This window comes from Syngnathus leptorhynchus, chromosome 1 (assembly GCF_054491065.1).
Source record: "Syngnathus leptorhynchus isolate UIUO chromosome 1, UIUO_Slep, whole genome shotgun sequence".
Lineage (NCBI taxonomy): Eukaryota > Metazoa > Chordata > Actinopteri > Syngnathiformes > Syngnathidae > Syngnathus > Syngnathus leptorhynchus.
In genome coordinates this window covers 25552052-25578312 of record NC_141195.1, presented here as the reverse complement: position 1 = coordinate 25578312, position 26261 = coordinate 25552052, and the positions used below count along the sequence as shown (strand labels likewise).

The 26261-nt window shown below is 46.7% G+C and overlaps 1 protein-coding gene and 2 non-coding genes across 4 annotated transcripts; all 3 read left to right on the top strand.

The window, feature by feature from the left end:
* Positions 1-387: 387 nt before the first annotated feature.
* LOC147063072 (adenylate cyclase type 6-like) lies at positions 388-25937 on the top strand. 2 transcript variants are annotated; one of them, XM_085925589.1, is made up of 24 exons: positions 388-624; positions 1529-1678; positions 2787-3408; positions 3490-3684; positions 18063-18212; positions 18377-18498; positions 19035-19146; positions 19233-19360; positions 20272-20430; positions 20498-20639; positions 20719-20847; positions 21218-21246; positions 21325-21472; positions 21545-21642; positions 21754-21841; positions 21921-22037; positions 22346-22498; positions 22622-22797; positions 22891-22920; positions 22988-23120; positions 23261-23524; positions 23968-24172; positions 24258-24382; positions 24664-25937. In XM_085925589.1, exons 3-24 carry the CDS (start codon positions 2788-2790, stop codon positions 24790-24792), a joined length of 3453 nt encoding a protein of 1150 aa, XP_085781715.1. In that variant the 5' UTR covers positions 388-624; positions 1529-1678; position 2787; the 3' UTR covers positions 24793-25937. The 2 variants fall into 2 exon arrangements, with proteins under 2 accessions (XP_085781715.1, XP_085781706.1); XM_085925580.1 differs by having other exon boundaries at positions 2787-3684.
* Positions 17298-17369, top strand: trnaw-cca (transfer RNA tryptophan (anticodon CCA)). The gene has a single exon. It is a non-coding gene; the product is annotated as a tRNA-Trp (tRNA).
* Positions 17705-17776, top strand: trnaw-cca (transfer RNA tryptophan (anticodon CCA)). Its single transcript has one exon. It is a non-coding gene; the product is annotated as a tRNA-Trp (tRNA).
* Positions 25938-26261: the final 324 nt, after the last annotated feature.

The following is a 26261-nucleotide window of genomic DNA, read 5'->3' as shown; positions in this document are numbered from 1 at the left end:
CCATCTCTGGAGATTTACAATAATTGGAGTTCGTGTGAAGTTGATGACCAATGGCGCCACTTGCTGGAAAAAACAACAGCAAAGAGCGAGACAACCTTTTTTATATCGAGGACTCGGATAGCGAGATACAAAGGGGGATACAGGAAATTATAACCACTAGATGGTGCCATTAGCTGTCCGATAGAGAAGGGGTGAGCAAGAGAGAGCGAGAGCGAGAGAGAGACAGCAGAGAGCCAGAGAGAGAGAGAGAACGAGAGAGAGAGTGAGAGCGAGAGAGAGAGACAGCAGAGAGCCAGAGAGAGAGAGCCAGAGCGAGAGAGAGAGAGAGCCAGAGCGAGAGAGAGAGAGAGCCAGAGCGAGAGAGAGAGAGCCAGAGCGAGAGAGAGAGCCAGAGCGAGAGAGAGCGAGAGAGAGCGCGAGAGCGAGAGAGAGCGAGCGAGAGAGCGAGAGAGAGCGAGAGAGAGAGTAGAAGCAGCAGACTTCAGGTCGGAGCTTGCAGGGGCACACAGCCGCATCTGCATCCGGATCAGGCTCCAGCGTCGGCGGCTACGTAGAACCTGGAGTCTCGGGGGTGGACCTGGAGGTGCTCCGCTGCGGGTGTTGGGAGATCGACCCTCACCAGAGGTACACCGAGTGCGTGCGTGCGTGCGTGCGTGCGTGCGTGCGTTCGTGAACCTTGCGCTCAAATGCGTCAAAGTGACACTGCCAGAGAAGTGCTGATTACATTTGCACCGTTCCGCCGTGTTGGCCACTTGACATCTCAGTCCAAACATCCAGCACGCGTCCGGCCGGCCGGTCGGCCGGCCTTTCTTTGCCACACATCCCCGGCCGGGCGTGCGTGCGTGCGTGAAGTTGCCCCGCGGAATGTTGGGCTCCGCGACTCGTGAGTCAGGGCAGCGTGCACGGGGGCTGCACGACGGACGGACGGCGTGCACTCGCGAGCGTGCTGCCTGCTGCCTGCTGCATGAGAGTGAGCGAACACGGAGAGCTGTCGACCGACCCAGCCAGCGTCCTGTTATGTAATAACTGGCCGCCGCCGCTGCCACCATCGCATCGGTCTGGCTGTTCCACTTCGCCGTATATAGGAATAGCATGCCTGGCCGGTCCAATGGTTGCACTCAGGGATGGGAAGATCTAGTTGATAGTTTGCATGACAGCAGGAGCTACATACGTTTGGGAATGAGGCTCCTTTCGGATCCGATCATGCTGCTCACGTGCACCTTCCGAGTTCCACATGGTTCATTTGCTTATTAGGTTTGGAGGTCGCTAGCTTACGTGAGTCATAAGATCTCATGGAAGCACGGACAATTGAATGTGGTTGGAGAGCTCTCCATCTCTGATTGGTGCCCACTCCAGAGGCCTTTGTTGTCAAATGGAGCACACTAATGACAGCAGCAGATTGTTGCGATAGATGGCAGGGACCGGTCGACTGGTGAGAGAGAGAGAAAGAGAAGCCCTGTAGTTGGAAGGTAGTCTGATCTTGATCTGCAGCTGATTTTGTGTGTGTGTGTGTTTTGGTTTCCCCCAGGAGACATGAAGGCCTACAGAGGTAACGGATGGTGTGCAGGGCTAATACATTAATACTTTGGGAGACTGCAGAAAGAAACACCTCTGACAAGGTGCACCTGCTGGCATGAACTAGCCTAAAGAGCAGTCTTAAATCCAACAAACCACCCAGGTAAGTGGAAACCTGCACCTGTAAAAGCCATTTTCTTATTAGACTCCTCCTACAAAGACATATCAACTCATGCTTCCCGTAGTCTGTCAAAAACATACCAAGTGAAAAGGCTGTCGAATGTAATGACTTTCGCAATCAATGAATGTGATTTAGGGCTCTATTTTTACAGAAAGACGCATTTTGCGTCTTTGGGAATTTGTCTGCCGTGCTGGGCGCTGAATTTAAAGGGAATTGTAGAAGCTGTTTGAATGGCAGGACTGAAGTCGGCTGGCTGTGTTCACTCCCTCGAGGGCGCAAACACCCATTTCTACCCACGCGTGTCGACGTAAATAACAAAAGAAAACTCCGACCATGCACGCAGTTAAGCCGTGCTTTGTGTTGGACTTGAGTTTGGCACAAAATAGGCTCCTAACTGTCACGCAAGGGTCAAATGAAACCAACGAGTAACAAAATGTCAAAAACATGACACCTTTTCATCACAAGTAAATCAATTAGCATACATCGGCCAATCGCTCGGTGGCTGGCTGGCTGGCTAGCTACCTAGCTAGTTTGTTGTCACTCACTTTTTCAAAACATCCACGCCAGTCAACTCTACCAAATGAAGTCCTTTTTGATAATATAAAGAAGATCAAAAGAGCGAAAGTACTATTCAGCCAATAGCTATGGGCCAAAAACAGGAAGTAGCAACCTCCCAATATAAAATAGACGCAAGACTTGTGCTGCAGTCCTCCCAAACAGCCTGGACAAAAATCTCTTTGAATGAGACGGCTGCACTAACGTCACACTGGATATTCTTCTTGTTGTCATTCCACGAAGGTCCTTTCATAAAATCCAACCCAAACAAACGTGGCGAGTTCATCTTTTGATGCTGGCTGAAATGACGTCTAGCGAGCAGTGCTGACGGCTGATATGTTTGAAGTTGTTTGAACTTTGAGGCCTATTTTCCTCCCCAAATGTGGTCCCAACTGAGCGCGTTATATGGATCAAGAACGCGAGAGAGAGAGTCGACGTGACGACGACAGCTCTTCACCCCAAAAAACATGTACATATGAAAGCTAATTGGAGAGCCGTTTTGTGAACGTACGTCTTTCTTGTTTGTGGCGGACAGGATGTCGTGGGCCAGAGGCCTCTTTGTGGGCAGAGTGGACGAGCGGAAGACGGCGTGGGGGGAGCGCAATGGCAAAAAGAAGAACGCCAAGTCCTCGCTATGCACTTCTCGCTACATGAGCTGTCTCAGGGACCCCGAGGAGCCGGAGCCCCGGAATGCGCTCGGCCACCGCCATTACCACACTCGAGCGGGGACCAGCGGAGGGAACTTGGGCCTGCACTGCGGATGGCAAGAGGACCACTACGGGAAAAGGATGGGCGAAGGAGTGGATCTGGGCTTGAAGGCAGTAGACTTGGGCTTCGAGGACGGCGAAGCAAAGGGGAGGAAGGAGGGTGACTTTGGGGAATCGGCCGAAGGCCGGCGCAAGGCCGTGAGCGCCGCCGACTGCTGGATGCGAGTCTTGTGGGTTTTTCACTCAAAGAAGTTCCAGTCGGCTAAACTGGAGCGTCTGTACCAGCGCTACTTCTTCCGACTCAACCAGAGTTCTCTGACCATGCTGATGGGGGTCCTGGTGGTGGTGTGCGGGGTCATGCTAACCTTCCACTGCATCCAGCGGGCTCCGGACGTGGCCTACGTCAGCGTCCTCTGCGTGGCCATGGCGCTTTTCCTGGCCGTGATGGTGGTGTGCAACCGCAACTGCTTCCACCAGGACTACATGTGGATTGTGAGCTACCTTGTGATCGGGGTGCTGATTGTGATCCAGGTGTACGGGCTGCTGATGGTGAACCCCCGCAGTGCCTCGGAGGGCGTCTGGTGGACGGTCTTCTTCGTCTACATCATCTACACACTGCTGCCTGTCCGAATGAGAGCCGCCGTACTTAGCGGCATCACGCTGTCGGTCATCCACACGCTGACGGCGTGGCAGCGAAATCGAGACGACGCGTTCATCTCGGAATTGGTAAGTCGCAGTTGTTACGCTCTCTCTCTCGCCCGCCCGCCCGGCCGGACTTGAAGCCTTCTGGCTGTGCTTGTGTGTTTCCTGACTGTGCTCCAGCCTAAACATGGCAGTCATTAACGCTCCACCTTTTCATGACTACTGACAAGCATACACCGGCTAACCGATCAGCGGCTAGCTAGCTAGATGGCGAAGCCTAACTCGCCAAGTAGCTCAGCAGTCTGATGTCATCACTAACGTTTTCGAAACATCGCAAACAGATTCGAATGAAGCATTTTGCACAAAAGATGATTTCGCTTTTTTTCTGCCAAAATAGAACCTTGCGGTCATGTTTCTTAAGCTGCATTCGTACTTTTGTGATTTCCATCTAGGAAAAATGCGTACAGTCCGTAAATGGCAAAAGTTCATTAACAAGATCGTATACGTCTTTTTTGATATTACATTCATTTCTTTTTTTCCAAATAACTTCCTATAACACAAAGTGATTTTCATATGGTTTGACAAAGTCATAGAGGCACGGAGAGAGCGTGCTGCCAAACTCGACATGTTTGAACATTAAAAGGTGGTTGTTTTTTACACTGAGAAGTAATGTACTAAATGTTGATCATGGAGATGGGAAAAAAAATGATGGCTCTTTTTCAGGTTTTGGAACAGGTCCAGGTCAAACTGACCTCATGACTTGTTTTGAATGTTCTGGCAAAACATGAGAAAGGACTGTCAGTATGTTACAATATCATTTCAAACTTGGATTCAGGTCCTGCTCTTCAGAACTAGCAGCTTAGCGTGTCGTTTGCTAACTGGAAAATGCTATTTGTGTGTGAGATCAAAGCTAAACTGTTGAAGTATCCAATATGAGATGTGAAGTTCCAATGGTTTGAATCGGTCAAGAAATGTGAAAAGAGGGAGATATGTCAAATATCTCTTTGTTTGGGAATTCCGCTGTGAAAATGTCCGAATGTTGGGGGAACGTGCTAAATACTTCCCATGATGTTCTAAATGAGCTCAGCGTTTGGAAGTTGGGATTTGTGAACCAGCCGGGAAATGCTAAATGCGTAGAGCATCTTTTTTGAACATGAAAACAAAACAAGTTTTTCAACTCTTTGGAAGTTTGAATGGTTTGAAAAATGGGAAGGAAGTACAATACCCAAAAAGTAGGGCAATGCTGATTAAAAAAAAAAAAAAAAGGCTTCCAATTGCTTTTTTTTTTTTCCCCCTTCAGTTGCCGTCGGTCGGCATGTGTGAGCACGAGATAGTCGGCGGGCAGGCCACCGCGGCGGCCCACCGTCATCGACGGACAATGGAGCACAATGTTGTTACTGTCCTCATATGGAGACGCCCGCCCTACTTTCTTTCCCTCCGCATCGATATAGGACAAACATTGTTCCAGCTCTCGGCGTGTGGAAAGTAGATCCTTCCCAGGGTCTCGTCAGTTTCTCCAATGACATTTTTCGATCTCTTTCTAGCGCCACGCCATACGCTACAAACACTATAAAGAAATCATAATCAAAAACAATCTAAATGAGATGAAAAATCTGGATGGATTCCCAACAACATAAAAGCAGGATAAACGAAAAAGTTGATTTATGAAAAGCAGCTGTGAGCACTTTGAGATGTCACGATCGTCTGAGCAGATATCAGCTGCTTGACTTTATTTGCTTCCGGCCGGGTCTGAAAACCATGAATAGTCTCAGAGGGAAGTCGACGGCTTTGAATAGATTTAGCTGTGAGGCTATTCCCAGCTTTATGGTCCAGATTTGCAGCTTTCTGAAGCAGGTAGAGCAGTGGGATTGATTTTCTTTTGTTCACTCCAACTGTCCAATCTATTGAGAGGCGCTTTTCTGTGTCTTGCCGTGGCTTTTTGGGTGACTTAGGTCGAGCGAGCTGATGGTGATTATGGCGCGCCTCCATTCTCATCGTGGCGCTACGCGATATCGTGATCATGTCGCTCGGTGCCGTTCGGTCCCAGCTTGAGACAAGGAGGCCATTGTAGTCAAATGACTGGCTGGGATCACAAAGAACGCCAGATGAGTCCTTCTTTTTGTAGTGTCGCCATTCCCCCCCATAATAATCCATGGTCGCCACCTTACAGAGTCATTGCGAAAATAGATGACTGTTCATGTTTGTCTGTGGCGACAACGTTTGGGTGGGAGTTGCCAAGTCAAACGCGCCGCAGGTTAGGGCTTTTCTTTAGCGATCACGGTGATGACTGCGGGGCCACTGGGAGGGAATGAGACAATGTTGACACAACTTGGCCGGTTGAGTGAGCTTCCAGTATGTGCGTGGAGTGGAGGCAGAGCTAGCTGCAGACCAGACAGCCTGGCTGGCTACAGGCGCACATTTACACATTGCCCGGCCGGCCGGGTCGCTTTTGCCGCCCCTCTTTTTCCCCCACTAACGTGCAAATCAATGATGGAACATAAGCATGGCGCACTGTCCAACAAGATTGTTGCTCTCTCACTCCAGCTTAAAATAGATGTGGGAGGAAGGATAGCAACATTGTTTGGGCTTGTTTATGACTGGGATGAACCGTATCCAACGTTTATACACTGGAGTGTCTATAAATGGCAGTGGTGGGAAGTAATCAAGTACAAATCCTTAAGAAGGCTTATCAGGTAGCCGTTTATTTTTCGGGACAATTTGTCAAATTAGGTTGAAGCCAACTAGAGGGAAGGAAAGTCAAGTCAATCATTGATGACTTACTTTAGGTCTTGGGGGAAAATGGGGACAGCAGTGACACAAAGAAATGTAAAGTAGGCCAATAGATTAGGACAAGCAAGACTTTGCCGCTTTAGCTGCCAGTTGATGAGAAGCCAAACCGCGGCATGGTTTTCACTTTCTCTACCTGGATTTGACACCTCTGCAACATTCGGAAAGAAGCATAGAAGTGTATTTTTAGTCCTTATCGTGACCTAATTTGACTTTTTTTGTTTTGTTTGGCAGTTCACAAAATCAGCAAAGCTGTTTTTGAATCATAAAGTTGAAACAATGCTAACTAGCGCTTAGCTTAAAAAAAAAAAAAACACAGCACAAGATAAATTTCAGTTTGTACTTTTGTTTTTTACTTTGACTCAAGCGTGTATTGAAATAAACATCTTGCACAGAAAGTTTTTCATATTTTGATGTTTTTAACATTTGATATTTCGGACGGTAAATTTCCAGAATGGCGGAATCAATATCTGTCTTGTTGTCAGTCTGTTGAGCTGTCTGTCTGTAGCTCCGCTTAAGTAGCGAGCGTGAGTACTTTGGCCACCTCTGTCTTTTCTCACAGCAGCGCTATGTCATTGTAAGCTCAATTTCAGCAGGTATCCATCCGTCTGTCTGGCTCCAGGCTACTTGGACTTTTGTGAGAGCCCATTCAGCCTGTCACGCTCTCCATATCACACACATAACCTCACACAAACTTTGCGTCACATGGCTAGGCTCCCTGATCTGGGAAAGTAGCATTCTCCTTCTGGGACTTCATCCTCCTCCCAGCTTTCTCTTGTTTTGCCCTTATTTGTATTTTCCCTGTGGAGATGTCCATGCCGCACGTAGAGCTGAGAAGATGTGAGAGTGATGACGGTTGGGATAAAAGCGGGTTGTTGGTTTTTTTTGGGTGAAAGACCTCCTCCATGGGGGTGGGGGATGATGGATGTAATGAGGGTGACACGGATACATGGTGTGGGTATGACTCACCGGACGGACTTCATAAGAGCTGCCAGTCTTTTTTGCCCCCCCCCCCCCCCCCCCCAAAAAAAAAAAAAAAAGATCCATCTCAAACGAAGCGACCTTTTATTTCCCAGAGAGCTGACACTGAGCTCCCCGCACTCACGGCCACTTTCATGTCTCATTACTCGACTCTGAGGGGGTTCGGCGGACAGCTGCAAGGGTGATGAAGATAAAGCCACTCTGGCAGCCAAGGAAGTTCACGTCGGAGGACAGACATTCTGAGGAGATTACCCAGTCTTGTCCTATGGTGTATTTGCAACCGTTCCAAAGTGGAAAGACATCAACTTTGGGAATCCGCGGCCACATGCGCTAGCTAGCAACAATGGCATTTTCAGTCTCGGAGGCAGCGCTGTGGACATGTGCTGCGTGAATCTTCAAAGCTATCACTGCCAATAAACAAAAAATAGTTTGAACATGAATTTACTTTTGGACTGAATCCGTGCTCTCGTCTCGACGACTATAATGCGCTTTATGTTCGAGTCAGCCAGTCCTATCCCTCAAGCGTCTCCAGTTGGTCCAAAATCCTCCAGTCCTAACTGGACTCTGTGAGCACATAACTGGATTCTTAGTTTTCAAAATCGATGATGAACCCAAAGTATGCGGGACTGATCATTTGAGCCTCAGGCTGTGCCAGGCAGGGGCTTGTAATATCTAAAGCAACATACATGGTGTCAACCAGACGAGTCTGCTTTACAACAGCCCACCTGTCTCTCCTTTGTTCACAGGCACCAGACACACTTACTACATGAGACAGACGTGTTGTGTTGTTCAAATAGTCCATGTATTTCCATAACACACGTATGAGCAGCTGTAGCCTTCCGTTGGCTTCAAAGGGATGATGATGTGATTTAACATAACCAGACGCTTGGGAAAAAAGTCATGTGGATTTCCATTCAAGCAAACATATGATATGATATGATCCTTTGGCCTGCGGCCAGATCATTTGGGCTGGCCGGTCCTTAGAAGGAGCTCTCGGCAGACGCTTTATCAAAAGTACATCGGGCTGTTTGTTATTGTGTGTTGTTACAGCACGGGAGGAAAAACCTGTTCCTACTCTTGTGGGGCCAGACGGACGGATGCGGGACGGACGCACGGACGGACTGACTGATGGAAACTTACTGATCGCTGCGCTTAACACTGGGGAGCAAGATAGCCATTGATGAAATGTCACAGACATGACATCATTCATTTAAAGCTCTATTACATAAGGAAAATTTGACTGCAATTGCACTGGCCACTCCAACCATTGATGCAATTACTGGACTTGGCACGCACTCTGGCAATGGTGAAATATGGACTGCTGATGTCATCTTTTTTTTTTTTTTTTTAAATCTAGATCAGAACTTCGAGGTCAGCTGGCCACACCCAAGGACACATTCTGTCGCCGAGTAATGGCAACACACTGTGATAGGGGTTCGTTCGTGCAAGCTCTTTTCTTTTTTATGGACATCTAAGATTTTGGGGGATATTGTTAAAAAGATGAGACGATAACATTTCAAATTGGATATGAAAGTTAGAAAATGTAGTCCACACGAGATCATTCCAGAGTTCAAACCTTTGCCACTGCTCACACAAACACTTTCATGACGAATGACAGAGTACGAGGGCGTATAAAAATCTTACTCGTGCATAGAATTTTGAAGTATGATATTAAAGGTGGGGTTGGGAAATAAAAACATGTTTGTCGTAGTTCTTAAATTGTCGACACTGGCCCCGTCTCTAATGAAAAAAAAAAAATTGTACAGCGAAGGAATAAAAAAACAATTGAACAATAAATGTTAGTGTTACAGTACACACATTACAAATAAGTGTGGTAGCACCTGAGGCTTGCTTACAGTGCTAATATTATCTTAGTTTCGCTAGTGCTGCTATTTTATTGAAGCTAGATAAGCCTTCCTTCTCTCTGACGAGTCATCGTGGCTACACACTTTCATCATTGCGTGCCATTATGAAGGCTCATGGCCAGAGACACACGCACACACACAGGGGGTGAGGGATTGGTTGAGTGGGGAGACGCTCTAGTGATGCTAGCAGTGTTAGCATGAAAATCTTACTTACTTTGCTCAAAGCACATTTCTTTGACGCTTTCACAACAAGTGTCACAAGAGACAAATTTGAGATCCATCTGTTTTGGGTTGCTCCAGGAATGAATTGAACTTGAGGCACAACTATAATTCTTCCTGAATGGGTGTCCAGATGACTTCTGATGTTCTGCTACAACCATAGAAGAACAAGCATAAGAACAGTTGGGAATGAGTTATGAATAGAATATTGCTCTTAAAACATGGCCAACAAGAAGGAAAATAATAGTCTGTCCTAATAATAGCCGGGTGACTGCAATCTTCCAATGGCCGCTCGTGGTTTACTAACAACTTGGCTGCTCTGCTCTGCTCTGCTCTGCTCTGCGTGAAAGTAAATACGTCCAGGCTGAAGTGCCGTGGCTGACGGCCAACGGGCCAGCACAAATATATTTGGAATCCATTAGTGGCGTTAAATGTTGATCAGCGTGGAATGCGTGCGTGCTCGGGCTTTTACGGCCTGTTGTTTCTCCGTGAAGTGAAACCATAGCTGTGTGTCCGAGTTCAGCGTCAACACAAGACAACGGTCACGTTATCTGTCGCGTAGTTAAACAGTCAACAGCCAGTGGAATGAATGGCCACACCGTGTTGTAATTGACAAACATGATTGCCATCGCTGCGCAAATACGGAACAATGTCCTGCTCTTCAAATGCAGCGCACACACAAAGCCACTAAAGTACATCCATCCACAGTGTGTGTAAGTGTGTGTGTGTGTGTGTGTGTGTGTGTGTGTGTGTGTGTGTGTGTGTGTGTGTGTGTGTATGTGTATATATATATATATATATATATATATATATATATATATATATATATATATATATATATATATATATATATATATATATATATATATATATATATATAAAAAACCACACACACACACACATATATGTATCATATGTATATACAGAGAGAGAGAGAGAGAGAGAGAGAGAGTGGTGATGACTTTGGCCACCTTTGAAGAAATGGCTTACCTCGTTACCACAACACCTCTTTGTCACAAGCTAAAGCAAAAAGCTTGACGCTATATTCTGTGAGTGAACATGAGTCATTTGGTCCACATTAACGAGGCCTCCGTCTCATGATTCATCTGAAGAAGTCACAGGATCCTCTCTCTCAAGTGCAGAAACCTCACAAAGAATCACGTTGCCTTATCATCAATGATGCCCACTCACTTGTTGCAATAGCAAAGTAACACAAGACCATTTGGGATGTAGAGCACACCAAAAAGCAATTCATGTGATGAAGTTTTTTTGGTTGAAAGATGAAGAAAAGCACTGAAATGCAGCGACGTCACTTTCAAAACAAGGGCGGTCATTTTTGTCTTTTATTACATTCTGCTTGCAAAATTGTCTATTGGCCTGATTTTCTATTCCTTGTTTTATTACTCTGTTTCTGCATGTGATCTACTAAGATGATCCTTTTCTAAAATCCCAACTAAATGGTATTAAATTGTGATTTTGCTCACTCACGCATGTAGGGCAGTACCGCAATAATATATTAAGTTTGTTGATCATTGTGGGGGAAAAAAGCACCAAACTTTTAAGAGCACCTATTTTGCTACGTATATATATATATATTTCAAATGTTATATTTGTCATAGTCATCATGTTTTGTTTGATCTAACTCATTTGTGGGAATCGGTTGTATCTGCCAGTCCGGAAGAGGCCAGCACTCAATTTGACACGGCGCTGAAATGATGCAGACCTAAGGAAACGCAGAAATAAAAGACGTTTTTGTCAAGGCACGCATGACTCCTCCTCGTGATCGGCTTCAAGTCAGCCCCTCGGTCATTCACAAGCTCCGGAATTGCAAATGCATCCCTTTGATTCTTCTTACTCCTCCGGAATGATATTTACGACTTGGAAATGTTTTTGGAGCACGTCCGCTCACGTGTATAACTTGTTGTTCTGGTCACGGTATTGATTTGTATGTTTTGGACAGAGGTAAGAGTAAATATTGCGGATGATGATCAGAGTTGGAAAGTGACTTGCTGCGACAGGGGAGTGTTATCTGATTCCCGTGAAACTGAACTCTTGCCTTGTTATTCCGAGCTCCTCTCATTGAATGTAATTGAATCGTCCTATTTTTACGAGGCCTGTTTACTTGTTGTCCGAGGGACCGAATGCACAATCCAGCGTGCCTTCCGGTCAAATCTATTGTACATTGTGCTTAAAAGGGGATGGAATTTCTTGACGTTTATCTCATAGTTGCATATTTAAAGGTCTGGACTTTGTCACATAGTTGGGATGAGTGAGCAAAGCCAGCAGAGAAGTGAACATTGGCGCTTTGGTTAAGTTACCATCCATCCAGCCATCCAACTGTTTGCTTCTGCTTATCCGGGGTGGGGTTGTGGGGGCATTAGCTTTGGCAGGGAACTTTCAGCAACTTGAATAGTATTCATACCGAGGACAGAAAGTCTCCGTTTTAAAGAAGAAGCAGTAAATACGTCAAATGTTCTTCTCAAACGTGGGGAGTAAAAATAAAGTCATTTGAAAAAGAAGGGTTAGGGTTAGGGTTACTTTACTCCAGTAACAAAATGTGGAAGGGTGAGTGGGGTGGCGTGGCATGTGGGTGAGCGGGCTGGGAGCCAATTTGTAGGATGGCTGCTTTGTTGCGGACAACCCAACAAGGAGGAGTGCGCCCCCAACCCCCCCTTAATGCTCTGAAATGTTGATTTTTTTTAATTTTTTTTCTGGGTCTAGCCTAATCTCACAGCACTGGGACAAACGCATACTTGTGCATTCCCCATCAGATTTATGTCATTCACTGATGTTGTAGCACTTGTGCTATGTGTCCCATGACACTACAAAAATTCCTCCATAGCAATCCATCCATGAATGAACTCTAAATTGCCTATATCATAAAAACAAAACGTTTTGTTGAAAGTAACATTATTGCGCTCTAATATGAATCAGCTAAAACAATCAAGTGGATCATGGATGGAAGATTAAAACAAATCAACCACTAACATAAAATGTGAAAACACTTTTCATACGCTACATACTTTAACACCGAGCCGAAATAAACCAAAACACCTCTTACCATATAACACGCTACATCTAACAACCCGCCCTATTTTATGTAATAACTAACAGGATTTAGCCTAGCATATAGCATGCTACGTCTAACACCAATTCAATCCAATGACACGCTACATAAAAGACCCGCCTTAGCACGACACTACACGTTAGCTTTTAGTATTTGGCTGGTTTGCTTGCGTGAGAAGCTAACTCGACACGCTCGCTCGCTCGCTCGCTCGGTGCGCCTTCTTGTCAAACATCCCAAACAAACACTGGACACGAGATCCAAATAAAAGTTCTTTGTTCGCTCAAATCCGGTCACTGACTTCACTCTAACTTCCTGTGGATTATCTTCTCTTACCACCATGGGCCTTTCAGTGTCACAAAAAGTCAAGGGAAAAGGCCAAGAGGCACATGGAGAGTGAATTCTTTGTTGCTGGCTCAAATGAGGTCAAGTGAGGTTGAGGCGGAGTATGACGGATGGATGACCTTGTATTCGGTGTTCCAAATCCAAAACAACTTTTTCAGCATTCAACATTTGGACACATTTTGGAGTGGCTCATATTGCAAATGTTGTATTTGTGGAATGAATTCATCAAAGCCAATGTCCGCAATGACCCCCTTCAAAGTGAACGGAGCCAATGAAATAAAGCGGAAAAAAATCATTTCAATCTCTTTTGATACCAATCAATTTGCTTGAAGCAAAAAAACTATCTTCTTGAATATGTGGACTTTCTATTCATGATGACATGACATCCAAGCCGCCGGCACTTAAGCGGAATTTCCCGAACATAAAATTGCCCCATACGATGTTTGTGTGAAAAAAACATCAAACAGAAGGACCGTTGTCCAAAGGCTTAGAAAATGGCTGGCATTCAATCAGTTAAAGCCCCAAATGATACTAGACCAGTAAATGAAGCTTAAACAGTACTCAAATAAAGTCAAATAAATTTGGTTACAGACAAACCACACGCAGTTGAGGGAAAATGTGCCTGTCAAAGCATGCTAAGCTAAAATGGCGGTTACAGTTGATTTCAACCTGCAATTTTACAGTTTCTGGGAAGGTTCTCCTGTTTGGCCACAGCAAGTCCAGTCAAAGCTTGAACTCCAGCTTCATTCTTGTGTTACAATTCTTTCATCAGCTCATTGTGTTTGTTAGCGTTCATTGATGATGTGCAGATGTGGGCCTTTGGAGTCCGTGCGAAATTGGCCTCGGCCGGCCGGCCTTTGAGTTTGTGGTCGTCTGAGGCTAATTTTAGTTTGGCCGGAGCTGCGCTTCCAGATGAGGCACCGCTTTTCTCGGGTTCCGCATGATGAGAGGCCCGCAAGTAATGTTGTGCTGCCAAAACGGCATCAAGATTGGGAACCCTCCTTTTATTAGAAACAGGCAGGAAAACCCCCAAGAAGACACAGAAAAATGAAAGTGATGCTGCCTAGGAGCAAATGAGGCAAGTTTCTTCCGTGTTTATTTTGATCATTATTCAGACAAACTGTTGGTGTTTTGGCAGCCTCAACACCGACTTATTGGTGGAAATAGATTTACGAGTCCCCGGCATGAGCCCGTAACTCACTCCTTGAGAATTGTTACAAACAAGCTCCAATGAGAAGCCAGACACATTTGACAAAGCTAAAGTGTGAAGCCATTTTGCCTTTGTGTGTACGAGTTGATTCCTTTCGATATGTTTTCAAGAAGCTGTCTCTGAAAGAAATTTCATTGAATGTTTCCCTCATGGAGGCCAAAGAGATGTTTGCAAACAATGCTCTCCCACTCTTCAGCTGCCGCCTGATGAATCCAAACCGGACCAAGACTTTATTTGATGGGCCCCATGTGGTTTGTTATCATGTTTAGCCTGGCCTTTATCCTCACAAGAGTTAATAATCAATTTTTGTTGCTGCGCCACCGGGAGCTACTCGCAGACACTTTCCTCAAGAGCCATTGGCACACACACACTCGATGATAAACTAAATATTTGTGTTGCGTATTTACACTCGCCGGGCTCTTAATTAGGTCCTCAATCTCAGCAGACTCACGCAAGACATTATTTGAACGATTGATTTCTTGTTGCTCTCAATTTTGTTTCATTGTTTTGCAAATGTCATTTCAAATTTGAAACATCTTAATACCTCTCGAAAGTGAGCGTTATGGTGGCCGAAGCAGAAGTTTACCACAGCTCCTGTATTCGTCCTTCTAGTATGCATGTGTGACCAGTAAGTCAACACATGGAAGATTGGTTGAAAAACTTTGACGGTTCCAAGTCAAAGAGGTTGCCTGCCCTCTGTTGTCAATGGCCATGCAAACGTTGATTTGGATTTGAATAGCACACCCACGTGGTGATTGAGGATAAAGCGCTACACACAATCAACGGATGGATGAATGGAGAAGTTGAAGCTTCTCAATGAGTGTCTATCTCATGGAAACAGCCGTGAAACAGTGGGTCGCAATGACGTGCTTTGTTTGATCCCCGCCCGCCCGCCCGCCTGCAGGAGACGCAAAGGATTTCTCGTGTCTGGACTCTTTTTCCTTCATTTGTTCTTCAAAAATGCGTAGCGGTAGACGCACCTTATAAGCCAATGTTTGGAAAGTAGTTGAGCCAATAGCCTGAGAGCAGAGGAACGCTTTGGAGATTCTCCAGTCCAAATGTGAGTTGAGATAACAAGTCTTCAATGAAGCCTCGTTTACTGCGGGGGATTCCTTCCAGACCCAGCCGTGAAAATCCTCCGTATAAACGGTCCATATCATTTTTTAAAATGGATGGATGGACGGATGGATGGATGGGCGGGTGGATGGGCGGACGGACGGACGGACGGATGGACGGACGTCCTCTTTTCTATGTTGCAGGTTGTTTGGGAAGTACAGGTGGCCGTTTGTCTCAGATAGGCTAGCTAACCTCGTTAGCGCACTCCCACTGTTCCGAGCCATCCGTTAGGAATCAACGTGATCAGGTTAGATTGGACGGGCTCTCTCACTGAATTATAAACACCAGCAGCGGCCGAGTCCTAATTGAGTGACTATGCTCTGTCAATTCAACACTGCACTTAATAAGTGCTTAGCTAGGAGTGTAAAGAACACATCCATTGTGTTTGTGACCCCAATCTTTTCAAAGAGATGGACTCCAAATCTGTTCACAAAAAGCGGCTTGTGTCCAATTTCAACGGAACAACAACAACAAACACCCCTTTGTGTGTTCATTTCAATTCTATCTCGAGGGCACTAATTGACCATTTTTATGCAGCAGTTCAAAAAGTGTCGTTAATAATCCCTGGTCCGCCACGTCGCTGCTGTCCAAACGTTCGTCACAGTAAACGTAAGCGCAGACAAGGGTTCAACTCGGGAGAGAGAGAGAGAGAGATGCTTGTGTTTATTTGACTGCTTAGGTTTGGTTGGGCTTTGGAGTAAACAGTGGAATTAGCCAGACGTGCGTTTTCTGCTGGTGAAAGCTGTCTGTCACATGCTTTCCCTCTTGTTGTGGCAACATGTGGCCACCCATGTGTGTGTGTGTGTGTGTGTCTGCAGTGTAAATATTCTCTCAGAAGTGCTTCCCAAGTTTTCTTTTCGCAGCTTCGTGCTTAAATGTTTACCATCCATCTGGAGTCAATTTTATTGGCATTTTTTTCAAGGCTGAATGTGCGTGCGTGTGTGAACGGTACCCTGAACCTCCTCCATCTGCTGTCATAAAAGCCAGCGAACGAACGCAGGCAGGCGCCCACACACACTCACACACACACACACACACACACACACACAACAACATGGCCGCCAACGGTGAGGCTTGCCGGTGCTGTTTTAGTCTTGAATTGGCTTGACGTATGATGAGCTGTTCATTCATTCCTATCCGTATGGTCAAATGTGGCCCGAGACAAAATGACTTGGGACTTTTTGGACACGTCGCAGGTTAAGGCTTGAGACTTTTTCAGACTTGCACGTGTGTAACTTGATCCCCATAGACTCGATATTAGACAGAGTTGGAAATGCATATTGCTCCAGCTGTCCTACATCTAGAAATGATCTCCAGCTCAGAAGGGTCATTCTTCTGCCCCCAGTTTCACTGTGCCATTCTGAAAAGGACACTAAAGGCACTTTATGGTGATATTGACCCTATTAAGAGCCATTGCAATTGGACCTTTTCTCATTATTCATGATATGATCTTCAGAGGAAACGCTCTGTGCCGGGGTCACGGGTCAAGTGACTTTCCCAGGCTTGACACTGTGTGCGTGTGTGTGTGTGTGTGTTTGAGAGGGGAAGTCCACAGTTTGAGGCTCAGCTGTGGGGATGGATGATTTGTCCAAGTCACGTAAAAGTTGTCGTGCTTGAATGAAATCGCACGCTTGTGTATTCATTCACGCAGATCGCGACGTTGTCGCTTCCTACAAGAAGTGACAAACAGATGTATGCTGTCAAACATACGCACACGCACACGCACACGCACACACAGCATAGAAGAGGAATGCTTTTAAGGTGGATGACCCCAGAAGGCTCACGCGATGTTGAATCCATTTTAACTTCCCCCATAGATAAATAATACTGTGGGTCACTCACACGTACAGAGTGAAACACGTGGCCTCTCTCCCTAATTTCCCCAGGATGATACGTATGTAGCTCCAGTGTGCGTTCCTACTAGAACGATTGAAGTATAGCAAAGAAGCACATTGAAGTTTTTCAAATTGAACCGTTTCACTTGTCAGCCCAAATTGTGCGTTCATTCTAGAATGATTGAATCGTGGTGTGCAAGAATAGCAAAGCAGCAGTTTTTCAAATTGAACCATTTCAATTTTGACATTTTGCAGGTGTCCCTCATGTCGGAAGAGGCCTCGTGGCGCAACGGTAGCGCGTCTGACTCCAGATCAGAAGGTTGTGTGTTCGAATCACACCGGGGTCATTCCTTTTTAAAAAGAGTGACTGAGGTGGGAGCTTTGATCCCCAGCCATTATGATCACGTCCAAGTGTCCTTGAGCAAAACATCCAAAGCTGCTTTTTCCTTGCTAGGAGATGCACTCTACACCAGTTGAAGCCGTATCTACGCGTCTGACTCCAGATCAGAAGGTTGCGTGTTCAAATCACGCTGGGGTCATACTGTGTTTGTCTCCCGACCTAGAGGTTTGCTCCCCAGCCGTTATGACCACATCCAAGTGTCCTTGAGCAAAACCTGAGTTGCTGCTGTCATGCAGCAGGTGCGCAGGCAGCGTTTCGCCCTACCTCGATGAACCCTGGACAGATCTCATGGCGCAATGGTAGCGCGTCTGACTCCAGATCAGAAGGTTGCGTGTTCAAATCACGTTGGGATCAGTGTTTTGTTTTTTTGTTTTTTGTTTTTAAAGGCAAAAAAGAAAAAAAGAGGAAAGGGCTTGACGAGGTCATTTAGTCAAACTCCGGGGCTCGTCTTTCTGCGTCTTTTCCAAGTTTCTGTCATTAAGCAGTGATCCGTTCATCCTCATGTTCTGAACCTGATGACATATATGTGCCCTGCCATAGTTTGCCTTCCGCCTGATGTCTTCTGGGATAACAAGTTGGAGTCTCACATCCAATGTTTGGAGCAATATCATCACGTATTGATCACATGACATGTTTACAGATAAGCGCCAACATTGTCATCTTCCTGTGCACCAACATGATCGGGATCTGCACCCACTACCCCGCTGAAGTGTCCCAGAGACAAGCCTTCCAGGAGACCCGAGGATACATCCAGGCCAGAATTCACCTGCAGAGAGAAAACCAGCAGCAGGTACAAAAGAGCAACACCTTTGGCTCAGCTTTCCCATATGCTTAGCGGGATCACGCCACTTTTAGAGTAGCGCCTTCCTTCCCACACACGCGCGCGTGCTGACAAGGCAGCGTGACTCATTGCGCCTTCTTGACGTCGCAAATGCTGCGCTCGCTTTCTCTCAGGAGCGCCTCCTACTGTCAGTGCTTCCCAGGCACGTCGCCATGGAGATGAAAGCTGACATCAATGCCAAGAAAGAAGATATGATGTTCCACAAGATCTACATTCAAAAACATGACAATGTTAGGTAAAGTCAGCACACTCGTGCGGATGGCTGGAATATAACCGCCAAAATGTCACATGATGCGTATTACTGCTGACTGTCAACTGGAACTCATTCATCAGAGTTCCCACGATGGACTGCTTGCAATTCAATATCAGGCCAGAGATAGAAAAATGATTCATTTCTTTGTCTTCAATGACGCTAACCTGCGCAGAAAAAGCTCCACGTGATGCAAATCATTTGCTTTTTCAACAAGCGAAAACATCAACTCAAACGAGATTGGAGACAAAAAGATTCCGTTTTCTTCACGCCTTCTTTTCACCCCATGCGAGCCCAACGTAAGCAGCCCATTAGTCGTACGATGTGCATTTCAGGTTGCCGTGGCGATTGACGATCGGGAAGAAAGAAACCAGGTCGCAGCTTGGTCTCCGTTTAAATGGGACCCAAATTCTATCGTGTGGTGCCACTTGATTATTTCTGGAAACATGAAGCAGTTTGTTCACATGGTAGCTTAAGTGCTACCATGCTTATTGTTTCTGTTTTTGTGCGTTTTCACGCAGCATCTTGTTTGCGGACATCGAGGGCTTCACCAGCCTGGCGTCTCAGTGCACGGCGCAGGAACTTGTCATGACGCTCAACGAGCTGTTTGCCCGTTTCGATAAATTGGCATCGGTGAGAGCCTGCGCCGCGGCGGAGGTCACGTGACCCTCCCATTGCGCGACACATCACTTCCGCTGAGTGTCCTGGCTACTACGCAGGAGAATCACTGCCTCCGCATCAAGATCCTGGGGGATTGCTACTACTGTGTCTCGGGGCTGCCCGAACCTCGGGCTGACCACGCCCACTGCTGCGTGGAGATGGGCGTGGATATGATTGAAGCCATCTCGTAAGTCCCTCGCCACGCCGTTTCCTGTCATTTCTCGTCATGCGCATTGTGAGTACTTGAGCCCGAGGTGAATGAATGGAATGAACAAGTGGCACATTTATAAAGACAATAAAAAGCCTCGGTGCTTACGTATTATCGGGAGGACCTTTAAAAAAACGACTCAAAAATTAAAGTAAATTATTTATTGAAACGATAACATTACATTTGTAATTCCGGAGGCCAGAACGTCGCAATTGCTTCCAAAAGTGACTCAAGAGCTATGGAGCTCCGGGGCTATGGAGCTCCGGGGCTATGGAGCTATGGAACTATGGATCTAGATCTTCATACTAACCAACAAACCATGTGGAAAAAAAAGAAAAAGTAAAAATCAAAGGTCCTCCCGATAATACGTAAGCACCAAAGCCTCTTTATCAGCAGTTAGCAGTCACATGACTTAACTCGAGTTCGAGGGAATTTTAGAACTTGCCGCTCGGTTGGCCGATAGATGCGGACTTTTTTTTATCCTACCGATTCAAATCATTCTGACTGAGGATCTTGAGTCAACAGTTTTTGGGGAAAAGATCCGCAGGTTCCACGCGCCGCCTGATGAATCCGAAAACAGCCATGTGACAGATGCAGGATCTGCAGCGATTCATTCCTTTTGTATTCTTGCCGATTTTTTACATCCATTCATGGAATAAAACATGCTTTTGTCTTTTTTTTTGAACATGAAGACATTCCTCAAGATTTTGTGCTTTACCGCCCGCCCAAGCAACAGTGTAACATCGTAAAAGATCCAATTCTTCAAATGACTCGATGAATGGATTTGGATCAAAGTCAATATTTTGTCAATTGAGCACGATAGTCGCCACGGAAGTATTTGAGCCAGCCTGGCTAGTCCGACGGACATGTGTGTGTGTGTGTGTGGGCAGACTGGTGAGAGAGGTGACGGGCGTCAACGTCAACATGCGAGTGGGCATCCACAGCGGGCGCGTCCACTGCGGCGTGCTGGGTCTACGCAAGTGGCAGTTTGACGTGTGGTCCAACGACGTCACGCTGGCCAACCAAATGGAGGCCGGCGGGAAGGCCGGGTCAGTCTCGCTCGGCCGTCCGTCCGTCCCTAGTCCGGTTTGTCATTCTGCGCACGCGTGTGTCTAGACGCATCCACATCACCAAAGCTACTCTTCAATACCTCAACGAGGATTACGAAGTAGAGCCCGGCTTCGGGGGGGAGAGGAACGCCTACTTGAAAGAGAACAACATTGAAACTTTTTTGGTGCTCGGTTGCAGTCAGAAAAGGGTGGGTTGATTTCCAAGACCTCCAAAACGTTTGCCTCGGCAGTTTACAATCTGCTGGATGTCTGTTTGTTTGTTCTCAGAAAGAGGAGAAAGCCATGATGGCGAAAATGCAGCGAGCGCGCGCAAACTCCGCCGAGGGCTTGATGCCGCGTTGGGTGCCTGATAGATCCTTCGCCAGAACCAAGGAGTCCAAAGTCTTCAGGCAGATGGTGAGATTTTTCAAACTCAATTTGACAGCAGCTGACTAAGAATACACATACTGAATGTGTTCATTTGATTGTGTTACCTTTCCGAGGAATGAAAATAGCAGTAGTTCATTCATTCACTTCATTTGATTGAGGGCAGTTTCCAAACCTTTTCAAATCCTTGAATCCAGTACGTCTTTTTCCCTGGAAAGTCTCCATGAACAAAGTATCGTCGGGCTCCTCCTCGTTTCCTTTTGGTCTCTGCGGGATGTGCACCCACCCGCTGTGTAATTTGCAACCTGGGAGCATGAATTAAAAGATGGGCGTGTCTCCCGGGGAATGGTGTCTGAGCTGCTTTCCGAGCCGTAATCTCCCTTTTCCTCTTTCTTCGCAGGGCATCGACGAAGCATCCAGCAAGGACAAGTGAGTCTTTTTTTCCTTTTTTTTTTATTTTTACCATGACTTTCTTTTGCTAAGACACGATGGAAATGTCCTTTGTAGCCGCTGCGCTCAAGAGGCCCTGAACCCCGAAGACGAGGTGGACGAGTTCCTGGGCCGAGCCATCGACGCTCGCAGCATCGACCAGCTGCGCAAAGACCACGTCAAGAACTTCCTGCTCACCTTTCAAACTGCCGAACTGGAGAAAAAAGTACGTGCGGCCGTTTGAGATCACACCTTTGCTTTCCACTTAGTTGTCATCTTTTGTGCGTTTGCTCGTCAGTACTCTAAAAAGGTGGACGACGGCTTCGGCGGCTACGTGGCCTGCGCCCTTTTGGTTTTTTGCTGCATCTGTATCATTCAGATGATCGTTTTAAAAATGTAAGCATCTTGGACTCTTCATCAAGCTGATGAGTTGCGCCCTAATGAGCTTCTTGAATTTTTATTTATTTTTTTTCTTCTTCCTCGTCCGTCCGTCCGTCTCTTCCACAGAACGCCGCTTATGCTGGGTCTTTATATTAGCATCTTCATCATCTTAACCAACATCCTCTTCATGTGTTCAATCTACTCCTGCATCAAAGTAAGCGAGACATCATCTCGCCATCTGGGAGTGGCGCCATTGTAGCTAACGTCTGTCTGTCTGTCTGTCCATCTCGAAGCTATTCCCAGTCGCCTTGCAGACGCTAACCAAGAAGATCGTGCAGTCCCGCGCAAACAGCACGATGGTGGCGGTCTTCACCATCCTCCTCCTCTTCATCGCTTCCTTTGCTAACATGGTACGCTTTGGCATGTTTTGGTTTCACTCATCATCGATCGGTGACTCATTTTTTGACCAGCGGTTTGGACGTCTGCCTCACAGGCAGAGGGAGACGACGCCAGTCCATGTGCACATTGTCCAAAAGAAACAATCTTATCGCTAAGTTCCCAGATTGAAATGTTTCCCTCCGTTTTGTGATGACGCTGGTTGCCGGCAGTATACCTGGATACCATTGCGCGTGCGTGCGTGCGTGCGTGCGTGTGGACGTGTTGAAGCTCGTCCACGATCTGCCCAACTTGACGTTTTGTAAAATTCCTGATCTTCTAGTTTACGTGCAGCAGAAGCCAACTGGAGGACTGCGTGGCTGAGGAGCAGCGGAATACGACGGTGACGCTCTGCCTGCTGCACAACCTCACCAAGACGGCAAAGGACGGCTTCAACGTGTGTTCCGGCCACGTCGTACCTTGCCCGTTCCCTCAGGTCGGTGTCCGTGATTGCGTCTGTGTGTGAAGACAAAAATGGGTCTGATGTTGCCTTTGCTGTGTGCGTTGTGTGGCTGTCTGTCTGTCTGTCTGTCTGTCTGTCTGGCTGGCTGGACCGCAGTATTTCAGCTACAGCGTCCTGCTGACCTTGCTGGTCTGCTCGGTGTTCCTCCACATCAGCAGCATCGGGAAGTTAGCGCTCATGCTGCTCATCCAGCTGGTCTTTCTCCTGCTGGTGGAGTGGCCTCAGGTGGTCCTCTTCGACAACGCCGACCTGCTGGTCAAAGCCAACGCGCTGTAAGTCAACAAACAACACCAGCGCAGCGCAGTGACGGACGGACGGACGGACGGACAGGAAAGCTGATTTCATGTGTTGTTGTTTTTCCACAGGCCTGCTTTCAATGCAACAGCGGAGCAGTGGTAAGCGGACGGACTTGTTTGATGCCTCTCTTAGTGCCGATGATGAACTGGTGAACTCTTGCCACAGCCTGGAGAGTGTGACCAAAGTGCCGCTGAAGGTCATGACCCCTGTCATCCTGACCGTCTTTGTCCTGGCGCTGTACTTGCACGGCCAGCAGGTGGAGTCCACCGCACGCCTCGACTTCCTGTGGAAGCTGCAGGTACGTATTTTAAGTTGAAAGTTGGATAAAAGTTTAAAAAAATAAAAAAAATAAATGAAGGGCATCTTCTGTACTTCTCCTCCTCCCTCCAGTATGCAAATAGGAAGTAAAGCCTCTGCCTTGTCGCCCCCCCTCCCTAGGCCACCGAAGAGAAGGAGGAGATGGAGGAGCTGCAGGCGTACAACCGCCGCTTGCTCCACAACATCCTGCCCAAAGACGTGGCCGCCCACTTCCTGGCTCGCGAGCGGCGCAACGACGAGCTGTACTACCAGTCGTGCGAGTGCGTGGCCGTCATGTTTGCCTCCATCTGCAACTTCTCCGAGTTCTACGTGGAGCTGGAGGGCAACAACGAGGGCGTCGAGTGTCTCCGGCTGCTCAACGAGATCATCGCCGATTTCGACGAGGTATGAGGGTGATTGGACTTGGATGACAAGTTGGTGTCGTTTGAAAACGTCGCTCTTGTTTTTTTTTTTTGAAATAGGCTTTGTTTTTGTGCACCGGTTGTTTGCAGTCGAAGTTATGCTCATTGACATTAGCCCGTCCGTCTATGGGGTTTTACATGATATGTTAACATTAAGCTAGCTTTCTTTTCTTATTACATTTCTCGGTTGAGATGGTTTCATTCTTTTTATTTTGTGCGCCGGTTTTATTCTAAATTTGACGTGATTATGTTAAAGAGAAAGCCAACGTTTGTTTTGTTTTGCTTTTATGAAATGAAGTGTTTGATTTTCTGGTTTTGCAAAAAATATTTTCGCTGAATAATTGACTCTTTGATCATTTCTTTCAGTTTTGAAACTTTCAGTAGGTTCAGCTTCCCTGTTTGTTCAATCAAAGCTCTGCTTCCCAGATCATCAGTGAGGAGCGATTCCGTCAGGTGGAAAAAATCAAAACCATCGGTTCCACTTACATGGCCGCCTCCGGCCTCAACGTTTCCAGCTACGACCGAGAAGGTCGCTCGCACATCCTGGCGCTGGCCGACTACGCCATGAGGCTCAGGGAGCAGATGAAATACATCAACGAGCACTCTTTCAACAATTTCCAGATGAAAATCGGTAAGCTGTGCTGACATTTGTTTCACTCCGGCTTCTTTGCCAGTCGGAAAGTTTTTGTGACAAATTGTTGGGTTGTGCTCCTCAGGGCTGAACATGGGACCAGTCGTGGCCGGGGTGATTGGAGCCAGGAAGCCCCAATATGATATCTGGGGGAACACGGTCAATGTGGCTAGTCGAATGGACAGCACCGGGGTACCGGACTACATTCAGGTAACGCACACTGCCACGAGGGAGGAAGAGCTTTTTTTTTTTAGAGTGTAACAGAGCAATGCTGCCACCTGTTGTACAGTCCATTTTTCTCTATTGGAAAGGGACAGACAGGTCTTTGGGGCCATCCATCTTCAATTGATTTTAAAACCGAAGTATCAGTGTAGATACGAAAGTAGGCCTTGTTTGACAATGTATACCAGCTTTCAGACGCTTTGCTCAAAGCTATTTTTCTCTGGCCGGCCGACTGCCGATGTCACATGTGCCGCGTTGTTCTTTGCCAGGTGACCACAGACCTTTACCACGTGCTGGCCAACAACGGCTACCAGCTGGACTGCAGAGGACTGGTCAAGGTGAAGGGCAAAGGCGAAATGACCACTTACTTCCTGACCAGTGGCCCCCCTAGCAGCTAACCATGGACCACCCCACCCCAAAAAAACAACAACAAAAAACACCCCACAGGGTTGACAAATGCTGTTAGTGTTTTGTCCTTCACACACAAACACACGCACACACGCACACACACACACACACGCAGGGCTCTGTTGGTGGTGTTTGAAGGCTTTTTTTTTTCTGCACAAGCGAGCACAAAGCCCAGTTGCCTTAGGACGGGAGTGTGCTTGTTGTGTGTGAGCTGTACGAGTATTTTCTCTGGACTCCTAATTTATTTGATGCAGATGTATTTTTTAGCGATGTACAGTACAAAAGGATAAGCTACTCGTACACATACGGAAAGATTATGAAGGAAGAACACGACCAAAGAACAACACTGAGACTCTGTCCCAAGTATGCTCATTTCATCGTGTTTGTGCGCTCAAGTCACTGAGGGACACACGCACACACGTGTATCCTCCGGTGGACGAAATCACCACAGATAACGAGTGCAAACAATATGCTCGACGTGCGTGTGTGTGTGTGTGTGTACATGTGAGCGAGTGAAACAGACTGCTGAACTTTTCCTACGACAAAGCATACTGTAACTTTTCACTGTGAGTTTTTACTATATGCGATCATGCTTTTTCTTGTTTGCATGGTTCCTATTCATCTATCTCCAGAGTGAGTTCTGGTAGATGGCAAGAGGATCATGTCCACTTTGACGCCAATGTCATTCCGAGCAAAAATATTTCAAAAGTATCTTTTTTTAGGACAGAGCGCAGCGCATACACGGCCTTGATGTGAACCAGTGACAATGGACCAATTGTTTTCGTCCCTAACCCCCTCAAACAGTCCGTGGAATGTATGTGAAGAACAAACGTGATATGACCACTGAAGGACACGCGACACTTTGGGATTCCCGTTTGCTGCAAGCTAATGAATACAGTGTACCTGCGCTGTACATGCACTGCAATGTTTAGGAGCTGACTTTTCCCTGGAGGTCCAAAATATTTATGCCTTAAAAGGTGACGCCTTTGCCTGAAAAGTCAACCAAATAGCCCTTAATCCTTTGTTTGTTTGTTTTCTTTTGCCTTACTTGCGTGTCCCTTTCTTGTCTCTTGGTGCACTTCTACAGCACGACTGTAGCATCTATTTTACAAAATAAAAGAAAATTGTCCAACTAGCTCTGTGAAATGCTCCATGTGGCCGGCCACTTTGAAATTGCTCTCAGATTCAGTCACTGGAGAAGGCCTTCCTCTTCTCCTTTTCTCCAGTTTCAAGAAGAGGCCCGTGCAATGGTGTAATTGCTTGCACATGAATCATGCATTTGTGGCCAGCCAGCCAGCCAGCCAACCCGTGGCCAAGTTCTCACATCACTCCATGCTGTACATGAATGAAGTCTCCTAAATTGTGGTTAATCCCCGCCCGCCGTGTTACTAGATCATCCATCACAAAAGCGAGCTTGTTTGACATTGCGAACAACAAGTCCAATTTGAAAGACAGGTGC